At 38.3% G+C, this 12,263-nt stretch overlaps 1 protein-coding gene across 1 annotated transcript in view; it reads right to left on the bottom strand.

Moving 5' to 3' along the window:
• The window catches only part of NFATC3 (nuclear factor of activated T cells 3), a 133,848-nt gene that overhangs the window by 38,592 nt on the left and 82,993 nt on the right, over positions 1-12,263 (bottom strand). The window contains 3 exon segments of the mRNA XM_022583405.2: positions 477-532; positions 6,417-6,557; positions 10,427-10,599. Coding sequence (XP_022439113.2) covers positions 477-532; positions 6,417-6,557; positions 10,427-10,599 — 370 coding nt within the window.

The raw sequence follows: 12,263 nt of genomic DNA, 5'->3' as shown, positions 1-12,263 counted from the left end.
GAAAAAATTCTGTCTCCATTCCAACCAGGATGAAGGGACCACAACTTTCAGTGCTGATTCCTGGAAGGCTTAATGTGAAGGAGCTGGAAGTAGTGTATTAAATACACAACCCCCCGAGGGCTTGTCCTCCTCCTATTTTTTGCCCACTGTATAAGTTCTTCACTGAATTTGTTTGATCTCTTCACTGAATTCAGAGAAATAAATCAATAACTTCAGTATAAGAACCTTCTAATAATCTTTCATTTCTAATTTCTCCTTTCCTATACACAAAAACAGGGAAGAAAGACACCCAACTGTTTATCTTTCTTAAACTTTAATTTTAGTACCAGGAAAGTATCTCACATCCAAACTTCTAAAAATTCTAATTTACTTTTCCATTACTCAACAGGTAAGATTCCTCATCTATACCATAAAGCAGCATTATCCAATTTTCTCATTAAGTTTCTTACATATTTCTAAAGAAGTAAACTTCTTACCCCTTGACATTTTTCTTTGATTATTTTCCCTTCTACTTCCCACTGAGGTCGTCCATCTATTGACAGAAACAATTTACAGTTAAAAGGAATTCAAGTCAAAAAGCATACAAAATCGAATGTATTTAGTATCACAAATTTACTGGCAAAAGGAATCTTTATCTCGCTGACTTCCATTATGAAAATAAAATGTGTACCCATGGGGAAAAAATGTGGAGAAAGATCTTGGGCTGCCCAAGTTCACAGGGCCCAGAGAGTTTATTCTACTAAGTGATGTTTTAAAATCTTCTGAAAACACCTCTATCAAGTGGTGGTCAACTTCTGCTTGTATGCCTTAAGTAATGGGAAACTCACTCCCTAACCAAGTAACCCATTTCATCTTTGGAATAGTAACTGCTGCTAGAAAATTACATCTATCTTCATGATAGATGACATCTGTCTCCTTCTAGTATCCAACCCTGGTCTAAGCACTATTCCTTGTAGCCATCACCCCAAAATCTTGAGCATTTCTGTGAGACAATACTTCAGATGTTTAAAAGCAGCTCTGTTTGCCTGTGTCTCCTTTTCTGCTGGCTAGTACCCCCAGTTCTGCATTTATCCCTTAAACAATATTTTAGCCTTCCTGGTTACTTCTTTGAATTCTCCTCCAGTGTGACCATCTCCCTCCAAATGCACCAGGCTCAGGACTGAGTAGAAAAGGTGAGAAATGATCCAGAAATGATAGAGTGTGACTGAGGCTCTTGCCAAATTCTGTGGAGATGCTGTGTCTCTGTTAATAAAAGTTTTCTGGAGCAGCTACACCATGCTGACTCATATACTTAGTGTGTGGCCAGCAGTGTCCCTCTGTCTGCCACATTTCCTACTGCCAAGCTCAAGTTCCCACACTGTGTACTTATGCAGCTGGCTTTTTTTTTTAACCCCCAACCCTTGTTACGTTAATTTCCCCCTACTAGACTTCATTTTCTAGGATTGCTTGGCTTGTCAATATCTTCTTAGATACTGATGGTCTTATGAACTATTTCCTAGGCTTTCCAGATTTGTGTCACCTAAAGATCTGGCCAGCACATTTTCTGCCTCTTCATCCCAAGTGAATTATTTACCTGGGGAAAGCCCCACCTGCTACTAGAGCTCTCACTCCAGCATTCTTTTTATGTCATGGGCATTTACCCAGTGACTAACCCATACAAGTATCTTCACAGCTAGCATGACTTCATCTGGTCTGTGAAAATATCAGAAGACTCAATGAAATGCTGTCTAGATTGTGACTATCACCTTCCAGTCCAATATAGCTAAGAGCTACCCTTGTGCACAAGAACTACTACAGACAAATGCTCAGAACTACAGCTCAGTTCAGCAATCATCTGCTGGGTCCCAACATGCCAAGCACTTTGGGTTGCTGAGATAATGGAGATAGGATACCCTGCCTTCAGTTTGTGGATGAAAGGCAAATATAAACAGTTCATTATAATGAAATGTGGTGGTTACAATAACTAATAAAGGTGCATTCTGGATGTACTAAAAGCACAGAGGTCAGGGTCCTTAACCTAGTCTTGGCTACTGTAAATACTGCTGCAATGAACACAGGGGTGTATATGTTTTTTCCAAGTTAAGTGTTTCTGTTTTTTTCAGATAAATACCCAGAAGTGTACCACTAGATCATATGGTAGTTCTACTTTTAATTTTCTGAGGAACCTCCAAAATATTTTTTTGTAGTGATTGCACCAGTTTACATTCCCACAAACAGTATGCAACGATTCCCTTTTCTCCACATCCTTGCCAACACTTGTTTTTTTCTAGTCTTTTTAATAACAGCCATTCTAAGAGGTGGGAGGTGGTATCTCTCTATGGTTTTGACGTGCATTTCACTGATGATTAACAATGTAGAGCATCTTTTCATATCTGTTGCCCATCTGTGATCTTCTTTGGAAAAAAATGTCTATTGGGATCTTCTGCCCATTTCTTAATTGGGATTGCTTGCTTTTTTGCTATTGAGCTATATGAGCTCTTTATAATGCTTTGGATAGTAGCCCCTTATCAGATATATGACTTGTAAATATTTTCTCTCATTCAGTAGGTTGCCTTTTCATTTTGTTGATGGTTTCCTTTGTTGTGCAGACGCTTTTTAGTTTGATGTAGTCCCTCTTGTTTATTTTTGCTTTTGAGGCTTTTGCTTTTGGTGTCAGACTCAAAAAATCATTGTCAAGACCTATGCTATGGCTTACCACCTATGCATTTTTCTAGTTTTACGGTTTCAGGTTTTATACTCAAGCCTTCAATCCATTTTGAGTTAATTTTTGTGTATGGTTTAAGAGAGTGGCCCACTTTCATTCTTTTGCATGTGGCTAATTTTCCCAATACCACTTATTGAAGAAACTTGTTCTTTCTCCATCATGTATTCTTGGCTCCTTTGTTTTATATTAATTGACCATATACATGTAGGTTTATTTCTGGGCTCTCTATTCTGTTCCATTGATCTATATGTCTGTTTTGATGCCAATACCATACTAATTTAATTACTATAGCTTTGTAATATAGTTTGAAATCAGGGAGTGTGATGTCTCCAGCTTTGCTCTTCTTTCTCCAGATTACTCTGGCTATTTGGGGTCTTCTACAGTTCCACAGAAATTTTAGGATTGTTCTATTTCTGTGAAAAATTCCATTGGAACTTTGATAGGGATTACACTGAATCTGTAGATTGCTTTGGGTAATATGGACATTTTCACAATATTAATTCTTCCAATCCATGAGCACAGAATACCTTTCCATTTATTTGTGTCTCCTTCAATTTCTTTCATTAACATCTTGTAGTTTCTGATACATACGTCTTTCACCTTCTTGGTTAAATTTATTCCTAGGTATTTTATTCTTTTTGATGCAACTGTAAATGATATTTTCTTAATTTCTCTTCCTGATAGTACATTATTATATAGAAATACAACATATTTTTGTATATTTGTTTTATATCCTGCAACTTAACTGAATTTATTAGTTTTAACAGTTTTTTTGATAGAGATTTACAGCTTCCTATATATAATACCACATCATCTGCAAACAGTGACAGTTTTACTTCTTCCTTTCCAATTGGAATACCTTTTATTTCTTTTTCTTGCCTAACTTTTCTGGCTAGAACTTCCTATACTATGTTGAATAAAAGTGGCAAGAGTGGGCATCCTTGTCTTCCTGATCTTAAGAGGAAAAGCTTTCAGCTTTTCACCATTAAGATATTAGCTATGGGCTGGTCACATATAGCCTCTATTATGTTAAGGTACATGTCTTCTACAACCTCTTTGTTGACAGCTTTTTAAGGTTTTTTTAAAATATTTATTTATTTAATTTATTTTTGGTGTGTTGGGTCTTCGTTGCTGCACGTGGGCTTTCTCTAGTTGAGGCGAGCAGGGGCTACTCTTCGTTGAGGTGCACTGTCTTCTCACTGTGGTGGCTTCTCTTGTTGCGGAGCATGGGCTCTAGGTTCGTGGGCTTCAGTAGTTGCAGCATGAAGGCTTAGTTGCTCCGCAGCATGTGGGATCTTCCAGGACCAGGGATTGAACCCGTGTCCCCTGCATTGGCAGGCGGATTCTCAACGACTGCACCACCAAGGAAGCCCAACAGTTGTTTTGTTTTTTTTTTGTGGTACGAGCCTCTCACTGTTGTGGCCTCTCCCATTGGCTCCGGACGTGCAGGCTCAGCAGCCATGGCTCATGGGCCCAGCCGCTCCGCGGCATGTGGGATCCTCCCAGACCGGGGCACGAACCCGCGTCCCCTGCATCGGCAGGTGGACTCCCAACCACTGCGCCACCAGGGAAGCCCCCAACAGTTTTTTAATCATAAATGGATGATGAATTTTGTCAAATGCTTTTTTTAATCATGATAATGTGGTGTATCACGCTGACTGATTTGCGAATGTTAAACCATCCGTCTATCTCTGGAATAAATCCCACTTGATGATGGTATATGATCCTGTTAAAGTACTGTTGAATTTGGCTTGCTAATATTTTGTTGAAGATTTTTGCATCTATGTTCATCAGGTATATTGGCCTGTAATGGTTTTGATATCAAGGTAACGCTGGCCTCAAAAAATGAGTTTGGATAGTTCCCTCCTCTCCTGTTTTTTTGGAAAAATTTAGAAGGCTTGGTATTAGTTCTTCTTTGAATGTTTGGTAGAATTCATCAGTGAAGCTGTCTGATCCTGGACTTTTGTCTGTTGGGAGGTTTTGATTACTGATTCAATCGCCCTACTGGTATTTGGTCTGCTCAGATATTCTATTTCATCATGATTCAGTCTTTGGTAGGTTGTATGTTTCTAGGAATCTATCCATTTTTTTCTAGGCTGTCCAATTTTTTGGCATATGATTGTTCACAGTGGTCTCTTATGACCCTTTGTATTTCTGTGGTATCAGCTGTAATACTTCCTCTTTCATTTCTGATTTGATGTGAGTCCTCTCTTTTTTTTCTTGGTGAGTCTAGCTAGAAGTCTGTCAACTTTGTTTCTCTTTTCAAAGAACCATCTCCTAGTTTCACTTATATTTTCTATTGTCTTTTTAGTCTCTATTTCACTTATTTCTGCCGTAATTTTTGTTATTTCCTTCCTTCTACTAACTTTGGGCTTCATTTGTATTTCTTCCAGTTCCTTGAGGTGTAAAGTTAGGTTGTTTGAGATTTTTCATGTTTTTATTTTTTAAATTAATTTTAATAAGTTAAAAAAATTTATTGATTTATTTATTCGGCTGCACCAGGTCTTAGTTGCAGCACATGGGATCTTTGTTGCAGCGTGTCTCAACGTGGGATATTCAGTTGAGGCATGCAGGATCTTTTAGTTGTGGCATGCAGGCTCTTAGTTGCAGCATGCGGGATCCAGTTCCCTAACCAGGGATCAAACCTGGGTCCCATGCATTGGGAGTGGGGAGTCTTAACCACTGGACCACCAGCGAAGTCCCTAGCAAAATGTTTTTAAGGGTCATCCATGTTGTAGCATTAATCAGTACTTTATTCTTTTTTATGGCTAAATAATATCCCATTGTATGAATATATCACATTTTGATTATCCATTTATCAGTTGATAAGTATTTGAGATGTTTACATTTTTTGGCTATTATGATTAATGCTGCTAAAAGCATTTGTGTCCAAATTTCTGTGTGACTTATATTTTCAATTCTCTTGAAGAAATATTGGGGGATTCTTTTACTTTTGTTTTTGTTTTCTGGTTTTTTTTTTGCGGTACGTGGGCCTGTCACTGTTGTGGCCTCTCCCACTGCAGAGCACAGGCTCCTGACGCGCAGGCCCAGCGGCCACGGCCCATGGGCGCAGCCGCTCCGCAGCATGTGGGATCCTCCCGGACCAGGGTACGGACCCGTGTCCCCTGCATTGGCAGGCGGCCTCTCAACCACTGTGCCACCAGGGAAGCCCTCTTTTACTTTTGAGACATCCTTAATGAAAACTTAATATTCATATGAAAATTTAATAAATGTTTGGTTTACAGTAAAATCTGTGTAAATGATGCCTATAGCTTTAAGAAAACTATTTTGTGATTAATGTCAGTGAAACATCTGAATAATTCACTTTAACCTTTTGCCCCTTAGTCTGAGTTCAATCAACTCAAATCTTATTTATCTATCTATCCATTTATTTATTTATTGAAGTATAGTTGATTTATAACGTTATGTTAGTTTCTGGTGTACAGCAAAGTGATTCAGTTGTGTGTATATATATATATATTTATTTATTCTTTTTCGGATTCTTTTCCATTATAGTTTATTACAAGATACTGAATATAGTTCCCTGTGCTCTACATTAGGACCGTGTTGTTCATACAGTATATATAGTATATATAGTAGCTTGTCTCTGCTTATCCCAAACTCCTATTTATCCCTCCCCACCTCCTATCCCGTTTGGTAACCATAAGTTTGTTTTCTATGTCTGAGTCAACTCAGATCTTATATTATTTACCTTGTCCTTTTTCAAGAAAGATGATTTTGGATTCTGGAAGAAAATTAGATCCAGTAACAATCATTTCATGACCTCCATTTACAGAACAACTGTTGATACTGTACTTCTCAATATGAGGAAGTTCTTGAGCAGACCGCTGGGCTGTTTTTTTTTTTAAGAGTTGAGAAGAAACAAAATATTAGTTTACACTCTTTCATATGTAAATGACAAAGTCTAGCTATAAAAGAAGCAACTCTGGATTTTTAAAATGCAAGGCAATGGTAACAATATCCACTAAAATAGCTATGCTATTTAGAAAACAAAATAGATTTATTAGTCATGTGATTTTAAATAATTTTCTTAGACTACAACTATAGAGAAACTAATAAAGAGAAATTAATTAATGCCTACAACTTATATTGACTCCAACACATTCACCTCATCCACTTTTCTCTTTTTAGCTTGTCTTACTACATTTCTTCCCCACAACTTGTCCATTAAAATTGATAAATTTAATATAATTACAAAAAGCAAATTAAATCCGAAGATGCATAATTATATTGCATACAATTAAAAGAAGACAAGTTTCTAAAGGACAAACACCAAGCAGCCCTTTCATCAAGAAAATAACTAGATCATCAGTGAGGCATCAGGATTACATTTTGGACATCTAAATAACTGAAGCATACATGAAGTACACATTTCAATACAGAATTTTGAAAAATGAACATAAATACTTCTTAGTGCACTATACTCTTCCTTCCCAGGGCATGGGAACATAATTTTTCTTAAAGCCTACAAGTCATTATGTAAACTATTAACTTTTCCTTGTTGCTGCCTTTTTCTAATATCTACTGATTTCAAGTTGCTGTATTTTCTGGAGATCCTACTTCTGGCTTTTCTTTCCTTTTTAAAAAATGCTTGAGTTTCAAGCTATACATTATACTTCTTTTGACTGCTTAGGTTCTCTAAGGGTTTATTCCTGCCAAATGCCTCAATAACTAGCTTTCTCTCTGGATTAAAACAAACAAAAAGGGTGGATTATACTTTCTTCTTCACATTTTGGAAACAGGCCTACTTTTAGTCCTACTACTTGGGTGGAAAATTGGTGGCTTTGAGGGTCAGCTGTGTTTTGTTTGGCCATAACAACATTTTAAAGAAATTTAAACAACTTGACTGCCTTTATGAAGCATGCAGTCCCAGTTCACTATGCCTCTTCCAACTATTTATTTTTTTTGAACATTTATTTATTTTATTTACTTTTAGCTGTGTTGGGTCTTAGTTGTGGCATGCAGGATCTTTCATTGCCATGCGTGGGCTTCTCTCTAGTTGTGGTGTGTCGGTTTTCTCTTCTCTAGTTGTGGCGCGTGGGCTCCAGGGCGCGTGGGCTCTGTAGTTTGTGACACGCGGGCTCTAGTTGAGGTGTGCAGGCTCAGTAGTTGTGGCACGCAGGTTTAGTTGCCCTGCGGCATGTGGAATCTTAGTTCCCCGACCAGGGACTGAACCCCCGTCCCCTGCATTGCAAGGCGGATTCTTTACCACTGGACCACCAGGGAATTCCCTCTCTTCCAACTATTTAATACTAAGACACAAAAGGTATATGAATTAGGATCCCAGCCCCATTCAAAGAGAATGTTTCATAGGAGATGGGTCTGGGATTTAGGATGAACTACAACTTAGAAAGTACCAAGCACAAATCTAGATCTCAGAAAACACTTATGTCCTTACTTATGTTCTAAATGGCTCACAAAGAAGGGGCATAAAAACAAGCACTGACTAGCCTACGGAGTAAGACTAATTCAAGTTTTAGATATTTATAGTGGAAACTAGCTATCACAAGTTCATTCAAAGTAACAGCAAAAATGTGTTCACCAAGTGGCATAGCCATAATAAAATATTATGCATGTGCCAAAAGCATTTTTGAAGAATATTTAACTATATGAGAAAACGCCCACTATAACTACCAAATATTGTGTGTGCGTGCACACGTGCACACACACACAGACCAAAAAAAAAAGGAAAAAAGTCCAAAAAAAGGTTAATAGTGACTATCTCAGAGAAGTGATATTACAAAAAAGATTTTAATGCTACTCTTTGTACCATTTTGCATTTTCTATACTCTCAACAATAATCACACAATAATTTAATAAACTAAAAGAGAAAACAAAAATTTTAGAGTAAATTCATCTCAAAAACTCAAACTACTCTATGAACTTAAATTATTTAAATTATGTTGCTAAAAATTAGAGAAATATGTGCTTAAATGGGCATTTGTCTGGCAGGGTAACAAAGATTGTGGCAATGATAGCTGTTTCTAAGAAAGGGAACTAGCTGACTTGAAAATTTACTTTTCACTCTATACTCTTTTACTCTTTTTGAATTTTGTACCATGTACCTGTATTATCTATTAAAAATTAATACAAAAATTACTTCTGCAGTGATTCTATTACCATGGATTTGCTCAGTGATTCCCACAGTCGACTGGAAAATGATAAAGTATTACTCCAGTGAACAGCAAAAGGAGACATAGAAAAGTAATACAGTAGGTATGATCCCAAATTAAGAATGCATGTGGTTAATAGAAATAAAATGATATAACATAATCAAAAGAGTACTAAGAAAACCTGTGTTCTAGCCACAGCTCTGTCACACCAACAAGCAAATAACCTGGGAGGAGCACTTGAGATACTTGTGCCTCAGTTTCCTCCTACACAAAATTAAGACATGGAATTAGAACACTTCTAAGTCTGTGCTCTAAAAATCTAAATTGCAATCTCAATATTTCAGTCCTATCAGCTAACCTGCCAGAGGTCCACAGTTCTCAAGGGCTTGAGTAGATATCAGGTTTTAGGCCTTTTCTCATTTCTTGGCTCTGAAAAACCAGGGAAAAAGCATTCACTTTCTCAACCTGGTGTTGTACATAAATTTACGGTAAAAAAAACAAAAACCAAAATCCTGTAAGTCCCTATTCAGCTGAAGTGTCAGCTTGCAGAGACAGGCATCTTCCAACATTTTAATGAAACAAAGATGACCAAGTATCAATGACACTTAATGTCAGAATCATAGCTTCATAATTTGGTCCTCAGGTGTCATCAAGCCCACCTTCCTCATTTATGAGTAAGAAAACTATGGTCAAGAGAATGTCTATAGCCACACAGGCTACTTAGGGTCAAATTATAATGAGAAGCCACTTTCTAACTCCAAGATCAGTACTCCTCCACCTAAACACGTAGCTTATTTCCATATAAGAAAATCACACCAGCTATCCAGACCCTGGGCTTCAGTTTACTTTTTAAAAAATTTTATTTATTTTCATTTCTGGCTGCGTTGTGTCTTTGTTGCTGCATGCAGGCTTTCTCCAGTTGCAGCGAGCAGGGGCTACTCTTGGTTGCAGTGGCTTCTCTTGTTGCGGAGCACGGACTCTAGATGCGCGGCTTCAGTAGTTGTGGCACACGGGCTTAGTTGCTCCGCGGCATGTGGGATCTTCCCGGACCAGGGCTCGAACCTGTGTCCCTTGCATTGGCAGGCGGATTCTTAACCACTGCGCCACCAGGGAAGCCCTCAGTTTACTTTTTTTTGGAAACATTTTTTTAAAAATATTTTATTTATTATCATTTAGTTTTGGCTGCGTTGGGTCTTTGTTGCGCATGGGCTTTCTCTAGTTGTGGCGAGCGGGGGCCACTCTTCATTGGGATGTGCGGGCTTCTCATTGCGGTGACTTCTCGTTGCGGAGCACGGGCTCTAGGCGTGCGGCTTCAGTAGTTGTGGCACACGGGCTCAGTAGTTGTGGCTCGCAGGCTGTACAGCGCAGGCTCAGTAGTAGTGGCAAGCGGGCTTAGTTGCTCCGCAGCATGTGGGATCTTCCCGGACCAGGGCTCGAACCCGTGTCCCCTGCATTGGCAGGTGGATTCTTAACCACTGTGCCGCCAGGGAAGCCCCCTCAGTTTACTGTTATCCAAACATTACATTATAAACAAAACAGAAAATAACCTATTATAAACGAAACTTTAAAATATCACAGGCTCACTTACAGCATTCAACAGGTATAGAAGCTGTCTGCAGAGAAAGGACTTTTCCATTGGGCTGTGGGATGTGTACACGAAACACAAGTCGTACTCTAGTATTCTTTCTGCCAATATCAGTTTCTCCTTTTCGAAGTTCTATATCTGAATTGCGGAGTTTCAAAATACCTGCACAGTCAATACTAGGGAAAAAAATATACAAATTTTATTTGCTTACTAGAAATTAGTGGTTCTAAACAACTCAGCGAAACAGTTATTGTTAATCTGCCAGGAAGAACTATCACTATCTAAAATCAGGTCAAAAAAGAAAGATATGATTGCTATTTTCTGCCATTTAAATTTTAGGATTAAAAATGTTTTTGTACGACATAAATGTAATGCTAAGTGTGGCATATTGTCTGTAAAGAGAGCTGACAATAATTCCTCCCATTCTTGTATTCACATGCCACTTCTCCAATTAAGAGGTGGAGTAACTATGCCCCCTCTCCTTGAGAGTGAGCCTTATGACCTGCCTTGACAAACAGAATGTGGCCAAGTGATGCTGTGTAAGTTACAAGCCTAGCACTTAAGAAGCTCTGTAACTTCCAATTTTGTTCTCTTGGAGCCCTGAGCCACCATGAAAATGTCCAACTAGCATGCTGGAGAGAAAAGCCCATGTAATCCTCTACTTGAGCTACCCCAGCTGAGCTCCCAGCTGAATTCAGGGGCATGAGTGATCCCAGCCAACACCACATGAGTGGATCAGCTGAGTCCAACCAACCAAAAGAAGCATGAAAAACAATAGAGTTACTACTTTAAGCCACTAAATTTGGGGGGCAGTTTGTGTTACAGAACTAGATGAGTGAAATATAAGGTAAAAGACTTTAATTCTATAAATATAACTAGGCCAGAAAAGATTAACTTATAGGACTACAAATAAGTCATTAATAACATTTAAACTTTTATATGATACATTTATTAATAAAAACAATCTATCAGGCTTTCATTTCTTTCTTTCTTTTTTTTTGGGGGGGGGGGCACACTCGAGGCTTGCAGGATCTTAGTTCCCCGACCAGGGATTGAACCTGCGCCCTCGGCAGTGAAAGCACAGAGTCCTAACCACTGGAACACCAGGGAATTCCCAGGCTTACATTTCTAAGAAATGCACATATAAGATTAAAATTTTGGCATTTAAGGTCTAAAATTTCATTCATTATCTTCAAAATTTATTACTAAGTATAGCTGCTTAACACACAATCATGGTAGGAAACACCAGTACCTATAACATATCTTTGTTATTTACATATTAGAAGAATAAAGCAAGAGGTAACGAACAATCAAACATTCTAGTTAAAGTTAACTCTCTCTTATGGCATTCCTTATTATCCATCCTCTTACTTTATCTACCCATTCTAATGCTCTAATGTTCCAACTCTAATGCTCACTGCCCAGAGGCTAGAGAAGTCACTTTGAAGGATAATATATGTTACAAAGCTAGGTTATCAAGAACCAGTAAAGCTCAAGGAAGAGTTTCTACCAATCTTTCCCCACCTTAAACAACAGAGCCTTTTTCTTTTTTTTTGGCCATGCCACGCGGCATGCAGGATCCTAGTTCCTTGACCAGGGATCGAACCCATGCCCCTTGCACTGGAAGTGTGGAGTCATACGCTTCTAGCGTGGACCACCAGGGAAGTCCCCACTAGAGCTTTTTAATACATACCTACAACTCACTTGTGCATAAATTATTTTGAACAACGGTCTTATCATTCGCAATTTTTAAATCTACCACTACCTGAAACTATATTACATTCAGTCACTACAGTTTATCCTAGTAATTAGTTCCGGGATAAAACAGGCTCATTCAGCA

Source organism: Delphinapterus leucas, chromosome 20 (genome assembly GCF_059928025.1).
Source record: "Delphinapterus leucas isolate spDelLeu-1000000601 "Yukka" chromosome 20, BTC_Dleu_Yukka2, whole genome shotgun sequence".
NCBI classification, from domain to species: Eukaryota; Metazoa; Chordata; class Mammalia; order Artiodactyla; family Monodontidae; genus Delphinapterus; species Delphinapterus leucas.
Note: the sequence above shows the minus strand (reverse complement) of the source record. Positions and strands in the feature narration are given on the sequence as shown.